The sequence below is a fragment of the Perna viridis genome, chromosome 11 (genome assembly GCF_037379345.1).
Source record: "Perna viridis isolate PV_CMFRI_1.1 ecotype Kerala chromosome 11, ASM3737934v1, whole genome shotgun sequence".
Lineage (NCBI taxonomy): Eukaryota > Metazoa > Mollusca > Bivalvia > Mytilida > Mytilidae > Perna > Perna viridis.
The window spans coordinates 21479797-21492889 of NC_142455.1; the positions used below are offsets into that span (position 1 = coordinate 21479797).

Genomic DNA, 13093 nt, shown 5'->3' on the forward strand with positions numbered 1-13093 from the left:
ATGAATGTTTTACATGTACAACTTTTATACGATGTGAAAGAGTTTTATCAAATTCTGACCTCGACCCACAATTCAAAATATAATACATTTAACTTTAAAACCCACACTGATCACTCAATCGCTGGTTATAAATTACAGTTCTATTATACCAACGCTTTAATGAAAGGAATCACTCCTTTAACGGTTTGTTCAAGCAAAGTACAAAATAAAATGTCAATCTTTGAATACGCTGAAAAAAAGGCCATGCGATCCCGGTCATTTATCATAGCAAGACTGTGTTTATAAGTTTAAATTTCACTTTGAATTGTCATAAAAGTACTTAGGATGTTTGGTGTATGTTAAATTTATGACCAACTTGTTATAAATATACTTAGCTTAAGAACTCAATATGAAAATATTACGATTTATTTAATCATTATAGAGAGAATTTTAGTCAAATATTTATACCTTCCAATACAAGTTTTCGTAAACTTTCTCTGTTTACTTAAAACTAATAAATAAATATCTCCAGCTCAATGATTACCTTCCTAACAATCCTCTGTTTGAAACAGAGAAATACATGTAGGCATAGGCTGTGAGGATAGAGTCCATGAGAGGTGTTCATAAGGAAGAGAGACATTAACCTACGGACACACAGAAGAGTGGCATTAACCTACGGACACACGGAAGAGTGGCATTAACCTACTGACACAAGGAAGAGCGGCATTAATCTACTGACTCAAGAAAGAGTGGCATTAACGTACTGACACAAGGAAGAGCGGCATTAACCTACTGACACAAGAAAGAGTGGCATTAACGTACTGACACAAGGAAGAGCGGCATAAACCTACTGACACAAGAATGAGTGGCATTAACCTACTGACACAGAGAAAGAGCGGCATTAACTTACGGACACAAGAAAGAACGGCTTCAACGTACTGACACAGGGAAGAGCGGCATTAACCCACTGACACAAGAAAGAGAGGCATTAACCTACGGACACAAGGAAGAGCGGCATTAACCTACTGACACAAGAAAGAGAGGCATTAACCTACTGACACAAGGTAGAACAGCATTAGCCTACGCAAAGAAGGAAGAGTAGTATTAATCTAGGGACACAGGGAATGGACTTGTATAAATATATATTATATTGCCAAATTTGTAAAACATATATTTTATTTACGTCTGTGTCATCTGTCCCCTGACATTCCAGAGGAATACATGCAACCAATATCCTTCATTTCGTTTATCCTTGAATTATGGCATGTATAACTTTGTAGTAGATGTACATGTAACTACAATGTACATGTAGCTTATAAAGAAGTTCAATATATTTATGTTTTACAACGCTATTGTAGGGAAGAGCTGTTTCTGTTTTTAAATTTAAACCGGGAATGCTTGGTACAAATTTTCGATATAAATTAATGGTTTTCACAGCAAGGTCTGTCCCAGGTAGGGAAAGACCTTAAAACAGGTAAGATAGCCAATGACAGAAATCCCATATATTTCGATCAAAACGAATCCAATAAATTGCGATCAATCGCCAACAGTCAGTAACACAATTACTATGAAAGACATCACAACAAAACTAGACATCATTAATAAACGAATTATTTTCACACCTGAACATTCTGGAGAAAGGAGACCAACACCAAACTCTTGAGATTGAGATACAAATCGTGTCGATAATGTCGTCTAAAGTATTTTACTTGTTGGTTTAGAGAAAACGAGTCATTACAAGCATTAAGTCCAGGATTTAAGGACCTCTTGCAGGGCAGGTGATAAAGAGTTTAATTAGTTATCATAATTGTCAATTTGAATGAGATACTGTGGTTAATAAAGACAGAACACGAACTCGTTTTCCAGAAATTTCTACCAGGACAAATATTTGAATTACTTCTTTTATGTGATAGTATATAAGCTCATAAACTAAGTAGAAAATCTTTTGTTAAAAGATAGTGAAAGGTTGTTATGGAAAAATTATTGTCGGCGCATTATAACTAGAAACAATATTGAAGTAGTTTATCATAAGACTTAAATAATGAGAATAATAACTCTTAATGCCCCACTAATTAACATTGCCTAAAAATATGGTCTATAATTGCAATATGATTTTTTATAAATAACACCAGTCGTTAAATTGAAGGTCAAGACACATTCCAAACCTGTAACAGGTTGTGTAAAAAATGGAATACGAGCTTATGCATACCGGGAAATACATCTAGCATTTCAATGCACATTTACTTGTGGCAAAATGGCGTGAATCCAATGTAGGAATTACATGTATGTGTGAATCCATGGAGGGGGAATCTTCGTGAATCCATGGGATTGGGGCACTATTTAAATCACGAAAATTAGAGGACAAGTACATGTAAGAGTGTAGAAAACTAATAAAAGAAAAAAATAACAAATAATCACATATTTGTAAAGCAAGTGCATGACTGTATAATCCCACTTACATGTATAAAAATTACATGTATGAGATAAAATTTCGAACCAGTACAAGACTATGCGGTAATAAAACGACCTATTTATTTTATGTAGTATAATAATGCAAACAATATATGTTTCTATCAACGTCACTGCGTGTCGGGCTGTATCGCTGAGAAAGAAAAGGCTTCATCAGCGATTCAACTCTACAACCCTCCTTCAGATGTTCATACCACATTAAATTCCGCAAAAATGGTAAATTAGAAGATTCTAAGTCCGTTAAAATTTCCATCCCGCTGTTGCTGCTGATTAAAATTCCTAGACGGAAATCGTTTGACAAGTGATTTTAGTATTCAAACAAAGCAAAAATGACGGCGTTATCGAGTGCACCTTCCGTTTATTCACCATCAATTAATAACTAGTTTCATAACAGGCTAGTGCTTTAATTGAATACTGTCACGAATTAAGGCATTTTTCATTTGATCAAATTTAATAAAGATTGATTTGTCTTTCATCTTTTACCTGTAGATCAGGTATTATAGTGAAGATCAAAAGAATGTAAGCCAGATGACAGTGTATAGACATGGTCAAACACGTTCTCCTCGTTTGGAGACGATCGTAATGAATTATTTAGATATTTGACGGATGAAAATACTATCTCGTTGTCAACAGATATCCAATATATAATTTAAGAGTGAAAACCGTTTCTAATTATATACCGTGGTTGTGAAGTGAGGAGGCGGTAATACTTTGGTATACATGTAATTTTCAAGAATTTTGTGATTGTTCTTTCTTTTCTTTTCGTTTATTTTTTTTTTAAATTTTTTTTTGCAAAATATCTTATCACAATGTAATAACCAAAGTAAATAATGGTAATGATTATTTTTTTTACAAAACAAATACAACGGAATACAACGACCCTTGACATACCAAACTCAGTGGGTGTTTCGAGAAAAGCAGAAGACTCTTCTCACACCAATGAGAAAACATCTATGCTCATTAGAATTGGGTGTAATCGATACGACACTGTCTAATTCATTTACAACATATAAGAAGACTGTATGTATTTAATTCGTACTGATACAGTCAACTTTAGTTGAAGTGTAATCAGTTCAACAGTAACAACTTTTAAAAACTAACAAGGCAGAAACTGAATTGAATAATAACTTCTTTCATACCAATGGTATCATTGCAGTGCATGGGATAATTTTTCAGAGATGGCAGAAATAGCTTTAAACATTGATTTTGATGAACCAGTCCTGTTGTTTTCAATCATTTCTGCACAAATGCAAAATTACTCGACCAGAATGGTGGGAATAGACGGTTAATCCGAGATAAAGGGGAAATTTATTGGATTTCATTTTTAACTATATAGAAGATAATGCTTCATCGTTAAAAAAAAATACCAGGCTAGTCATTAATTGATTTCAGCAGTTGCGTATACATCAGTTTGAGTAATATTGAAAGTTTAGCTCGGTTAGGTTTAAATCCGAAGGATTGAGTTTTGGATTATTTATCAATAAAGACTTGCTAGAAACCAACACAAACCAGTAGGGGGCTTTAATGGATATCAATTCGAAAAGAAGTCGGTAAATACCGGTTACTGACCAACTTAGTAATTTCTATGAACAGTGAAGCATCGTACAGCTGACATTTTTCATCCTGGTTGGTGTGTTGTCTCCCTGACATACAGCTGTATTCACCATTTCCATTCTCGTTATATGAACGAGCAAGACATTACTACTCTATTTCTGACGATCTTAACGTGACTAGCACAATATGCCCTAAAGAAAATGTTAAACACAAAGTTTCCAAAGTTTGTTAAGAGCCCAATTATCAGGTCACATCGAATACATGCACAATGTACGACCTGCCACCAACACATTTACATATTACGGCGGGATATATAATATTGTTTACTGCTAGTGCATGACGGCACATTAGGGCATGGAAGTTTTATAATATTACTTTTGTATCATTCATTAATTTCACACTTGTATTCATTGTCAAAATACATATGATATGTATCATGTATTCTAAATCGTTTTTACTGTAAACATTTGAACGAACATTTATCTATTTATTGAAATCGTTTCTATAATTCAAGCTTATATATCTCTTTAAAAAAAACAGAAAAAAAAACACCATATAATGTCATTCACTAGCTCCTATAAGGGTGCTTAGGTAGATTTACATTGTATATCAGGTCTTCTAACTTTGTGTTAACGAAATGTAATACATTGAGAATTAGAAATGTGATATAGACTGGTTTACCAAATGGAGTTGCGGTGAAATGGCAAAAATTGATTCAAAGAGTTAAGTAATGTGAACTAATCGATTCTATCAGATTATTTTGGAAACAAAATCATATGGATGGTGACAGAATGTCTATGAAGCTATGGCACGAAATCAATTAAAACGCTGAAAAAAGCTTGTAAAAATTTTGAATTACTATTTTTTTTTAATCAGAATAAAAAAACAACCACTTACATACATAAATATGTGTTGACATCCAAGATAAATAATAAGTAAAACAATTAAATAAAAACCAAAAACAACCAAGTAAACAGTAAGAACAAGCAAAACAAAGCTAAACAAAACAAGAAATACAAACAAACAAAGAAGTAAATGTGGTATATTTTGAAAACTTTTTTTTCATAATGCATATTCACCGAATTACTAAATTCCTAAAATTCTACTTCACATTGAATTTCGTTGAAAACGTCTTTTTATCGTATTTAACGAACTAGATGAACTGAAATTATCCCACCCATTCAATAAGGTGTCACAAAGTTAGTAGCATTGGAATGATATCAGAGATAAAAACATTAAAGTGTGTCGAAATTTCAAGCTGTGAAGTTTTAAGTCCTCGTTTCAAAGTTCAAAATTTCGATTAAACTTTAATCATGTCGACTACTTAAGAAAAAAAATACATTGATTGTGAATTATAATGTCTTCAATTCAATCATAATGCATTGACAAATTAAAATTTTATGAGCTTTGTGTATGCGGCTTCTCTTGGGACAGAGTTAAGTTCTATAGCTAATCACAAAAAAAGTATTAAAACTGACACTTTCAATACATATTCAAATGATTGGTTTTCCCTAGTGAATTACAAGGTCTTTTTGTAACAGTTTCAATAACATGGAAGTCGAAACAACTGTTTAAAACGGCCTTGCTGTGTGTAAGGATAAACGAAATATGCGTACTGACTTAACTAGGTACACGTGCAATGAGCACGTATATGCAGTTAATACATACAGATTCTTCTTCAGTCCCGAAGGGATGACAAGATTTCTCCATTCGAGACAGGTAAATTTTAGAATTCAATCCACTTGCTTCAGCGAGTGGGTTAAATGTTTGTATTTAACTATCGAGGGTGGAGAAATCATGTAATCTCCGATAGTAATGGAGCATCTGTTTATCCCATAAAATCTGTACAAACATCGGAAATGTGTAATGTCGGGAAAACTCTCGCAGAAATTTAATCATTGCCGGGTGTACTTAAAAAAATCACTTGCATTTTTAATTATCGGCTTAGTTAAACACCAACTACATGTACAATGTATCATAGAATGGGAGAAAAAAACATCTGCGATTTTAAGCTTTGCCTGTAAGTGATCGAGTTTTTTTGCAAAGTACCCAAGAAAAAAACTAATGCACGTAATAACAGTCGTTGTTGATAGAAATATTATTATATGGATTTTCATAAACCTTTATCGAGACACATTTTGTTTTGAAGTTGTCATACTAAATAACAAAGAAGATAACGAGCTAGAAGTGGTATCTTGGAAAGCAGGGGTATCCGAGACTTCAGTCTGAGACGCTGCATTTTGAACACAGCCTTAAACTTTGTAATTACTTTTATATATGTACATGTATGCATGTAATTTAATATCCCTGTATATTAATACTGCTTTGTCTTCTGCATCTGCGTTAGGAAGTAAAACAATCACTTTGTCTCCTTTACGACAACAGGATTAATATGTATTTTGAAAGGGGTCCAGGCTACCATATGCTCACTGCAGTCAAAATTTTACACGGAATTTTCAGCAAAATGTGAGGGGACGGTTCCAACCATCAGAACCAGCTTACTGCCACTATTCCAAACTATAAAGCAAGCTTTCTGGTAAGTATGTGTCGTTTGTGGTTGTTATAATGGTGCATGATTTGCACATCCGATATCTTTAATTTGATGGTCAGTATCGTGTTTTTCATTCGGATGTGCTATATACATGACACAGTTTATCTTCGACAAAATCTTACATTGACATTGTCACAGTAGTTGGTCAATACGAAGACGTGGATATTTGCACTGTACTTCTCAAATAGGAAAAAAAGCAACCCTCTCAAATCCCGAATAAAAAGTTTAATTGATGTCGCTTTTATGTGGGTGGGAATAAAATATTAATAACGAGTAACTATTGCTCTCCTATATTTATTCTGCACAGAGCAGTCAGTTTTGTTTATTGAGTAGACGTTTTCTCGTACATTTCTTCTCGTGTTACTCAACGCCGTCAGGAATTTGAAATTAAATTTCTATTTAATATGACAGTTAATATTGTGTCATGGATTTAAATGGATTCGCATAGGCTCTTAATGCTTTAATTTATGACACTTATCTTTTCTTAATAAAAATGATGAATTATTTCTTTGTATACATATAATATGATCTTATATTAACAGTACTTTGATTGTGTTTAAAGTTTAGGTACGGTCTCTTACAAAATTGCCACCGACGAATTTACCTATCGGTCGTAATGTGACTTAAATGTCACCACAGAAAAATACATGTAACATGGAGTTTTATTTGAATTCACAAAGTTGATATGGAACTGATATTTATCTTTTCCTGCTAAACTGTGCACATTGTATTATCTCTTGATGCATACTAAAATCTTTAATCAAATCGGGATCAGAGAAAATTGGTTCAATCCTTGCTGGGCCACATACGATACCGGATGTCTGTGTGCAACGTTATACGTCTGAGACGTGCGTAATGGTACATGTACTCACTTGAAACTCGAGACCGTAATTCTCTCGGAGGTATTCTTTCAGTTTTGGGTACACATTTTCCATCAAAGCATTTCTTTCTAATGTAGTATCTGAAACATTTAAGGAACATTCACTATTAGAATGTTTATTTTCAAATCTGCAAACCGTGCATACAAAATGCCGAGCTGACTTATTTCTGGGTTTATAAAGAAACAACTTTTCAGTTACAAATTCATTTTAGATCTTAATTCTAGCCTTTTTCGAAAACAAGTAAAAGGGTTAATATATAAACATTGATAAAGTCATGGAAAATGAATGGTTCGATTAATCAGACCATTTGGAATGCAGCAAAGTATCTTCTTTACCTATTGTTAGATTGCTCTACTCTCTGGAGAAATTAAGTTGATACATAGGCGTACAGAAACATATTAAGTGTCAGTTTCAGTAAGAATCAGACAGTGGGTGAAACATGGTATGAGAAAAACCCACCATTTTGATAGTTTAATTTGACCATTTTCACAATCAGAATCAAGAACAAACAAGATGTTCCACATCATGCTGGACCATTCAGTTACATTTTCATTTAAATGGACTGAAAATGAACATTTCAAGGGCAGATAACTCTGTCAAATACCTAAGATTCTATTGAAAAATTTCTGAGCAATTCCAATGGTGTAGAGATCAAATAATGGTCTTTCCAAACAGGGAAAGTATCCTTGAGTGATATTATATTGTCAGATCAATGGGGTTTTGACATGTTTCCGATTTTTTTCCCATTTTGCCTGATTCTTACAAACACTTACACTTAATAATCATCGAAAATTTTACAGTTGTTGGGGTTACGAGTTTGTAATCCTGAAGTATTCTAAAACACTTCGCACGTGACTAGCAAACTTATAAATCCCCTTTTAATTATATACAGTCAGAGTAGAAATGCCACATTTGTTTTCAGACATATGTTTAGGTTGGTGTATGGCATGTTTAGAAATATGTTATATCTTAAACATAACATTACATTCAAATATGTTATTTCTAAATAAAATGAATGATTGATTTATTGATTGATTGTTGGGGTTTAACGTCCGAGCAGCAATATTTCAGTTATATTCAGACGATGAACATGAAGTGGATGACAAAATGAACATGAAATGATGATGATATAAAAAAGGGATGGGACACAAGGGCAACAAGGTCGACAAATTTAGATTGACACTAGAAAAAGGGAGGGATGGGTATGGCCGGGCAATTTAGCCTCCTGTGGCGGAGCGCAAAGGTTCCTACTCCTATCGAATACCACAGCAGGGTTCTTTAACGTGCGAGGAACGTGGCATCTTTCCCAACACAGTGCACCGCTATGGTTTGCGGTCAGGTTTTCCGTATTATAGCCTAACCCCAGCATGTAACACGCCAGGGATACCCCATTCCACCACCTGGGGCACACATCCCAGTTGCTCTGTGGGCAGAGCGCCTAGCCCCCGGATAGGTTTCTGAGCACTATTTAGTCGCCTTTTACGACAAGCTTAGTGCTGCTGCAGGCCTATTCTTTTCGAGAGAAACAGTGCTAAATACTTGAATATTAGTTACAATTTATAGAATTGAAAGAACTAAAAAAGACGAATTTCAGTACATTACATATATTCAGACTTCCCCAAGGGAACTGTGCACACTTACAGTAAGATGTGAAATGCAATGCACTCGCGCATAGCAATGATTACAAATTAGATCAAAGCCATGGTTTTCATAAGATAAACCAACGTTGAACAGCGTTCAATCTTCTAGCTTTGTGAACCAATGATGCAGTCACCGTGAAATGACGCGTATTGTTGAAACATTATTAAATAATTTATATTTAAAACTATATTTGTTCGTTTGTTCAAAATAATAAATAAAATATGTTATTAAAAAACAAACGTGTAAGAATAAATGAAGCTTAATGACATTTAATGAACGGTTACATTTCATAGAAGTCTAAATGCAACTAAAACTGACTTCAAAGAGCAGACTGTAAGGAGAGAAAGTGAAAAAAGTTACTAAGTTCAAAGAAAACAAACTGACATCATATTTGATATGGCTACAGAACAACGCAACAATATTTTGAATAATTACCCTAAAATGGATTGTTCTAAAGCTTTCATTTAAATTGTTACCATTCGGAGACAATTATATATAGCTTTCAAATCATAAAAAAATCACAGAAGTTATTATGGAGTTATAATTATATTACCCAAAATGATCTACAGATATAAACCCTGGACAACAGTCAAAGGGAGGAAAGTTCATATAGCAAATGAAAATGATGAGGAAAAAAAACAAAGTTGGAACACTTCTGATAGAAAGGATGGCTTAACCCAGATTTTATAGCGTGCATGCTAATTATATACACTTCCCATTTCCACTTGTTGCTGGTAAATTGCAATAGAAACAGGAAGCACAAATTTGGCATCAGACAAAGTTGCTGAAATTGTAACGACACTGACTGTCATCATTTGTGTTTGTTAGTTTTATAAACAAAAATCAGAAATGTTTTGACGTGATTTTAAAAAAATTCCATCTGAAGTTGATAATTATAAACAATCATGAAAATCCGTTACCAAATCGGGCATGAGCTGACTATCGCATACCGCATTAGCAGTTGCCAGGGAGTATCTCTCATTATTTTACATATCTTGAAACGTTTAAAGGGTGAAAAGCATTTTATCCGAATTTGAGTAAAAAACACAAGCCTGTTCGACATGATATAAAATATGTGGTGTGTTCGTTGTATTCAGTAACTCATTCTTTTTTAAAAAATTTTAAAAATTCTACATCGCCAGCTGATATCAATCGATTCACATCCAGATAACATATTACAGAACAAATGCTTCTAAACTTGCATGCCTACTTATTATCGTTTTAACAAGATTTCTTGAGAAGAATACATACTAGGTACATTGTACTTAAATGTTTCAGACCACATGCAATTGTATTCATTTTGTATTACACGTATGCAAAGAAACAGTATAATATGGAAGAACATCAAGCCTGTTTGGTTATTGAACCATGTTTGCCACTAACACAAGGAAGTCCAGAGTAACAGGAGGATTACAACCTTGTAGTCTGTTTTCAGCATGGATAATTGATTTACCACTAGTGAATTACAGTGGAAGACAACATGTACACGGAATGACATGGGTCTGGTGACATTTATAGAAAATGCTAAGTACACTGTTGCATGATAGAGGACATATATATGAAAACAAAGGGATTTAATTGGTGGAAATATGTCCGTTTTAATTCATTGGCAAAGCTGTGATCGAAACAACACAAACTTTTAGCATACGGGTATGTAGTTTTGTATGAAATTGATTGCTATTTGAGTTACATTTATACTGCAACATGTAGGGTCAATAGGCAATACAATTTACATTCAAACACCATGCGACTATTTTCTTCGTGAAGCATGTGTGAAAAGTAGGCCCCAACAGTACCAGTTACTGTAGTGTTCAGCAAGAACCAATTGATGCAGAATCGTCACGTCTTAATTCATTACATGTTCCAAATCATGATATAGTAAATATTTAACAAACATGTTGTATTTGTTAGAATGTTTTGTGAATGACAAAATCTGCTTGTATAAGACTTTTATTAAACAATTTATAGACATGCGGATCTATATCAAATATGCCGACATCGACCTGAAAACTTAAATATTTACTCTTGGAAAAGAATGTTTGTATTCAGGGTGGCCATTCAGAGACTATAAGATATTTTTAATATATATTGACACCAGTCCTACTGCTGCAGCCTCTGTTGTCATGTTAGAGGGCACAAGTGCCAGGTGTAGAGTCGTTGGTTGCATACAAAAACAAGCTCCTCGCACGTGTTCACTGTTAGTCACTAATATTATTGATCCAACTAGTGAGATTACGAAAGTCAAAAACCAAATGTTTCCCGGAGCTTGGAAAACAACTAATGTTCTCTCGCTAAAAATAGCATTTTCACGAAAGTAACCGCGTTTACCCTAACTAACAGATTTGTACCGGTTAGATCTGGTGACAAGTAACATTTTAAGTGTCAGTCCCTGTAAGAATCAGACAGTCGGTAACACGGTATAAACGAAAACATCATTTTGATAGTGTAATTTAACTATTTGCACCATCAGCATCAAGGAAAACATACAAGATTTTCCATATCATGCTTGACCATTGAGTTACAATTTCATTGAAATGTACTGAAAATGAATATTTCAAGGGCAGATAACTCTTCCAATACTTCACTTTTCTAAGATTCTATAGAAAAGTTTTGAGCAAATCCAATGATGCAGAGATCAAATGATGTTTTTTTTTTCAAATAGAGAAAGCATCCTTGAGTGATATTTCATTGTCCGGTCGGTGGGATTTTGACATGCATATTTCTGATTTTTCCCATTTTGCCTGATTCTTACAAGCACTTACACTTAACAACAAATTTCATGCATCATTTATGGCAGGAAGAGATGAGACGTCGGTTGATGTGTATGTACAAAAAAAAAAAAGAAAAAAAAAAAAAAAAAAAAAAAAAAAAAATATCATTCTTTTGTATGTACAAAAAGTTCCTAAACAGACATACTGAAAAGTTCCTATATGTATTTAGACGTTCGCATCAAGGATAGTCAATCAAAGCCATGAATATACATTTTAACTTTATTTTACCGTCAAATTATAGAGGACGAAGTCCTCATAGTGGTATTCAGTACTGGTTTACTTACGTAACCTAAGAACTTAGAAGCACTGCAGTTAACCTGCAATGTTGAGTGAGGGTCTTTACTACATGTACTTTCGTATCTTTAACAAAACGCAATGTTCATGCATAACTGACATCTTCAACCCTATATTTAACATAAAACTGTAAAAGACATACAATTAAAAGGCAAATGAGATAATTATATATCGGTATATTCAACTTCGTCTTTCTACATATGACATCTGCCTCATATTGGACCCCCCCCCCCATTTGATGGGAAATCTTTTTTTTTATTTCGTGCATTTTTTGTGGGAGGTGAAGGGCACAATTCACGAAATAACTGGGAAATCCCCCTTTTCTGTAATCGCCTTATTCAATCTTGTAAAGTGTCCCTTATATGCAAAATATCTGAACGAATGTCGTTCGTATCTGACACGTTTGGTTTCCTTTTCCAAACCATAATGCCAAATATCAAGCTCCACTAGATCGATATTTCTAATAGAACGAAGCTCCAATCCATGCTCAAAGTAAATTTGTAGAGAACGGCTTTTTAAATCACTTTAAGTTTTTTTTTGTATTTGCGTATCAGTTATACTTTGTTTCTTGTCCTTCACACTCACTTGATATCACGTAAACTGTGGCATTCTGTCCTTTATTTTAATTTGTAGTTTAAAGTGCTCATTTGCTGTCTGATGAAATGAAAGTGGTTTGAGTTTATGTTTTCTACTAAATGACATGGGTGATTTGTGATTGTAATCATGTATTGTAGCTCTTTATCTTTACAAGAGTCCATTTGTTATTTCAGGTACATTCTGCATTTGCCAGACCCAAAGTCATACATGAATTTTTAGAGGGCTTCAACCAGCTGCATCAACAGTCCTTATCTTTTTGTTGTGCTTTATTTAAAGTGAAAAAGTTAACTTTAAAAGTCTGGTTGTAATTTATAAAACGCCGACTTCGACAGTGTCTGTTTGTAATTAGCGGGGTA

General features: G+C 33.9%; 1 protein-coding gene across 1 annotated transcript in view; it reads right to left on the reverse strand.

Moving 5' to 3' along the window:
- The window catches only part of LOC148603334 (NACHT and WD repeat domain-containing protein 2-like), a 35756-nt gene that overhangs the window by 18572 nt on the left and 4091 nt on the right, over nt 1-13093 (reverse strand). The window contains exon 2 of the mRNA XM_088552118.1: nt 7426-7514. Within this exon, the coding sequence (XP_088408244.1) occupies nt 7426-7514 (89 nt within the window). The remainder of the gene's footprint in view (nt 1-7425; nt 7515-13093) is intronic.